This window comes from Brassica napus, chromosome C9 (assembly GCF_020379485.1).
Source record: "Brassica napus cultivar Da-Ae chromosome C9, Da-Ae, whole genome shotgun sequence".
NCBI classification, from domain to species: domain Eukaryota; kingdom Viridiplantae; phylum Streptophyta; class Magnoliopsida; order Brassicales; family Brassicaceae; genus Brassica; species Brassica napus.
In genome coordinates, this window is record NC_063452.1 from 26,626,368 (window position 1) to 26,631,800 (window position 5,433).

General features: G+C 29.4%; 1 protein-coding gene across 1 annotated transcript; it reads right to left on the bottom strand.

The window, feature by feature from the left end:
• Nucleotides 1-960: 960 nt before the first annotated feature.
• LOC106374602 (transcription factor MYB74-like) lies at nt 961-3,486 on the bottom strand. The gene is made up of 3 exons (XM_013814596.3): nt 2,528-3,486; nt 2,297-2,426; nt 961-1,827 (listed from the first exon to the last, which is right to left on the bottom strand). Exons 1-3 carry the CDS (start codon nt 2,661-2,663, stop codon nt 1,089-1,091), a joined length of 1,005 nt encoding a protein of 334 aa, XP_013670050.2. The 5' UTR covers nt 2,664-3,486; the 3' UTR covers nt 961-1,088.
• Between the last annotated feature and the right edge of the window lie 1,947 nt (nt 3,487-5,433).

Below are 5,433 nucleotides of genomic sequence, written 5' to 3' on the forward strand. Positions count from 1 at the left end.
CAACATTAATATGCAATTTAAGTCAATAAACCAAAAATGTCTCAATCTAGAATCTAACCCTTAGAGACATAACATGTTAGAACCTCTTTTGTTGGTAAACCATAAAAATTGTCTAACGCATAGTTACCAAATCAATATATATATTTTATATTGTTCAATAATATAAAATCATAATTTATATATGTCATATTGATCCTTATATTGATACATTTTTATAATTAAATTATTAGATCATATTTATGCATGTTTATAATTAAATTATTAGATCAAATTACGACGTATACTACATAATAAGTCTAATTACAGTAGATTTTTTAGAAGTCCTACATATGTGTAGACTTTTTTCTATTACTTATAAATTTCAGAATGACAAAATCATAAAAATACATTTATGGTTTTTTGTTTAGTCATAACGGTTAACTAGTAATTTTACCATCCATTTAGATTGGTTTGTATTTGATTGAATATGTATACATGCTTTACGTTTAAAATGAATATATAGGTTTTTTTAGCAAATTCCCCTTAAAACTAATAAAAATCTAGTAAATGCAGTAAGTTTTTTAAAATTAATCATTATTAGTAATAAAGATACATGAAAAATATAAAGAATGTATCTTTTAAAACATTTTTTTCTAAAACATCAATCTTTACAAAACGGAGGGAGTGTTAATTTATTCAGGGAAGTGAAACACAAGGAGTCAAGTGTTTTGGTTATCATTTTTTTCTGCTTTCTTTTCAGCAAAATTTAATCACCTGATAAAATATGTATATATGCTGTAACTCGAGCCATATTTGATATTCTCGCTGGATCGATCTCTAGGCAGCATGTGGAAGAAAAGCTGACCAAATATATTAAACAAAAGTGTAGATACCAATAATAGAAACTGGATCATTTAAAAAAGTCTTATGAGATGTATATTGTTTATTGGTGGGATGTTACTTTCGCTAGCTTTGGCGATATATTAAACTAGTATAAAATAATGAGAAGGAAAAACAATAAGAAATAGTATCTTACATATGTAACAAAATCAATATATTGAATACAATAGTATTAAATAACTCTATCCCATGGGTCTTTAATGTGTTTCTTAGAATTGCAGAAAACCATTAACATCAAACGAATAATCAGGACCTATTTCAGAACTATTCATGAAGTTATTATTGCAATAACTCTCTTTTTCATCCTCGGTGCTGCAAGTGCTACTATTGATGTAAGTTGTGGAGCTTGAGTCTAATGGAGTCGGGCTCGAAGAGGGTGTGGCCAAGACCGAAGCAAAGTCAGAGTAAAAAGGTTCTAACGCGAAGTTAGATGTCGAATAATCATAGTCCTGGTTCAATGGGAGCGAATGCACTGAATCTGGAAACGTCGTCGTTGGCATGGGGTCTTGAAACTCTGCAAATTGATCCATGCTAGGGAAGCAAGATTGTAATTCTTGATTACCAATAATATTGTAGGCGGTTTGGTATTGGTTTACTTCGGGTTGGTTAACCTCGTGTGTATTGGTGGGGTTGTTCTGATTCTTGTATTGTTGTTGAGAATTTGAAAAGAGAGACGTTGCGAGCTTGAGTATCTCCGGGTTGACTAATGGCTGATGATGATGATGCCCATCACCCATCATAAGCCTCAACATGTTTTGTTGATGATGATGAGAAGAATTGTAGACAGATGAGCTGAGAATGGAGGAGATATCCAGAAGATCAAGACGTGGACTATGTGTTACCGGATCGATTCCTAACTTTAGAAGTCTTTTTCTGATATGAGTGTTCCAATAGTTTTTGATCTCGTTGTCTGTTCTTCCTGGCAATCTAGCCGCAATTGCAGACCACCTAAAATATAGTTTATCAAGAAAGCAAACAAAGTCAGAAAAACATAGAAAATTAATGTATCAAGCACTTGAAAATAGTGAAAAATACAAAAATAGCACTAAATCAAGTTTTTGTTCTCAAACTAGCACTCAAGATCAAAAATCACAAAAATAGCACTTAATGTTTTATCAAAAGTCATAAACTTAGAGTTTAGAGTTAAAGGGTGGAGTTTAGGATTTAGGGTTTAGGGTTTAGAGTTTAGGGTTTAGGGTTTAGAGTTTAGAGTTTAGGGTTTAGAGTTGAGAAATGAGGTTTTGGAGATAAGATTTCAAATTTTGAAAAATAAAAAAATTAAAATTTTCAAAAGATAAAATGCTATTTTGATCATTTTAGTTTTTGAGTGCTATTTTTTTGATATAAACTTAAAAATGTGCTATTTTTGAAATTTGCTCTTGAAAATATGTCAAGAAAAGGGAAACATTAAACTCACTTGTTTCCCATGATGCTGTGAAGTTGAATAATGATTTCTTCTTCTTCAAATGAGAACCTTCCTCGTTTTATATCTGGTCGGAGATAATTAGTCCACCGGAGACGACAACTCTTACCACATCTCTCTAACCCTATAATTAACAAGATTCGAGAAAAAAGGTTAAAAAATTTATCAAACAAAAATGAATAGAAGTATTAAGTAAAATGCAATAACGAAGATATATATACGAACCAGCATTCTTGGGAAGAGTTCTCCAGTTTCCATAACCATGTTTATTGATATAATCAATGAGCTTTTGATCTTCCTCTGGTGTCCATGGACCTTTCTTGAGCCCAATTTTCTTATCCAAACATGGTGATCTTCCCATCGTTTTGAAGAATAATTAATGATTACTCAATGGAGTCAAATTGTACAAAATTAATGTTGTTGGATTAATCAAGAAACTGAGAATTGAGAGTATAGAGAAAGAGAGACAGAGACGTAGGGACCTAAAAGAAGAGTACGAAGTATATATAGGAAAAACGATGAGACTCTTTATCATAAGAAAAGGTGAAGTCAAAATGATTCGGTGCCGTCCTCTGTTCATCGATTGGGCTACGTGTCCTTTGCAGTCTCAAGCATATTTATTTTGAAGAAGATTATTTGGCTTTACATATTATATATATTAAAAATTGAAAAGGGAAAGTTTTTTATACATCTTGAACTAATTTCTACAACTTCTACAGTGATTTATGAAAATGTCTAAAACTCTAACAAAGATGACTACTACATTTCTAATGCAGCAATTTCAGTTTGCGTAATCGACAAAAAATTCTCTGTTTTTTTTTACTAAACTATGTTTTAGGATTGTACATACAGATTAAGAAACATTTATTTTTTATATATTTTATACACTAAAACAACAATATTTACTAAGTTAAACACAATTCAACCAAATTAAAAATAGAACGTAGCACAAATAATCATATAACATAAAAAGCTAATAAATTTTACATTAAAATTGAAAACATCATCTAATTGGAAACAAAAAAAATTCAATAAAACGTCATGTATTAAAATAGAAGAAGTATATGAATAATATTAGTACATTCTTTTTTTTTTGTAAACTCAAATATTAGTACATTCTTATTGATTTTAATAAGGGAGATGTCATCTTCTCCATATTATATGAATAATTAATCCAACTAATACCCGAGTTTCGAGTGGATATGTTCCAAATTAGGCTTTCATAATTTATAAGAGTCTAGGTAATTATACTTATATACTATATATTGTGTTTTAGTCTTCTTCATAAAGACTAGACAATCGTACGTACGATATGAAACACGTGATTTTGGGGAGATACGTAGTGAAATGTTGTATAAATTAATGGAATTAAAGTTTTAATACTGTGTGATGATAGTTAACTAATCAATTGATTAGTGTATGATAAATCAAAATGCAATCACAATCCAAGTGGACAAGGACGTCGTCGAGGAGCATCGCTCTCCATAGTTTTTAGGTGTTTTCACATTAGCTATCGCAAAAATTATGATGCCACGTACTCGTTCTCTCCCCTTACAGTTTCAACCTTTTTTTTCCCTTCGGGCTTTTTTCCAAAGATTTTTTTTTACAAAAACATAACATTAATGTATAATAGTTTTACAGGCCTTTTATTGCCTCTAGCTAAGAGTAATAAGTTTTAACTATAAGGAATTTATTTTAATTTGTATTTATTTTGTTAATCAGGTATTTACTAGTTCGAACAGTCTTGCTCAACATATTAAGAGAATTGAACCCTGTTGTTAGCTTCATTAGACATGCATATATAGTATTTTTTTGGTAACATATATACTATTCATAGTTACTAATCACTATAGATAGTCTATAGAGGAAGGAGAATGGGGCAGAAAAACAGAAAGGCAATCTGAGTCTGGTAGTACTATTTTTATGATAAATTCATGATAATATTGCTTACCAAATAGTAAGAGTTATATGTTATATATAGTTAATATATCAACACATGTTACACAAAAGTTAGCAGTGGAATTATGTTGAATTTTAGAAATAAAAATTGTATATTCTAAGATTTAAAATTTTTGAAATGGTTTTGCAATGGAATAAGAAATTACAACAATATTTATGTTGGTGACAAAAAAAAATAGAAATTACAACAATTACTTTTTATATAAATTACAACAATTGCAATATTTGTTTATATTCTAGAAGAAAAGCATTATTCCATTATCTAATATATTCGAGGTAATAAATATAAATACACACCATATTTAGCTGTTTATTTCTGTCTCTCTATCCATCAAAATCTCTCAAGAAAAAAAAAATGAAGACCAATCTTTTGGACCTATTAGCTTTTTCTACGTGAATTTTGAATACATGATTGTGAATTGTGATGCTTTTCACAACCCAATCAAAATTTTATTTTGAGTTATCTTCTTCTTCATTGAGTGGATAATTAGTTGAGATAAAACATAAACTTCAATTGTATTTTTTTTTAAACTGCCAATTATTAATAAACAAATATTGAAAAACAAATCCTGAGCCAGGAGGCCCAGGACGGAAGCTGTTCGGCTTTGGTTTTAAAAAGCACACGTGTTGGGTCAAAGGTTAGTGTAGTCATCTTATACTACTTCCTCCGTTTCATATTGTAAGTAGTTTCAGAGAAATATTTTTGTTTCAAAATGTAAGTAGTTTTCGTATTTCTATGTAACTTTTACATTTATTGAATACAGTGTGACCAATCAAATTAAATAGACTTATTTTTTATTGATTAAATTATATCTAACCTATTTATTATAAAATACTTTTTAAAAACATAATAATTTTCTTAATCTTCGTGTTTTTAACCAAAACTACTCATATTATGAAACGGAGGGAGTAGTAAACATGGAGCGAAAAAACGACTGGTACATTTTGCATGGCGTGACTGCAGATGATTTTCCTTATTGTACGAACCACTCATTCTGCGACTCGTTTTACCTCCCGACAATTTCTTTTTTTTCCTACGATTTGATATATATTATATAATAAAAATGAGACAAAATATGATTGATAAATTGGAGAGTATGTGTAAAAAAAGTTGTAAGTAAATTTTTGTTTTACCAAAAAAAACATACAGAATACAATATTAAACAAAAAGA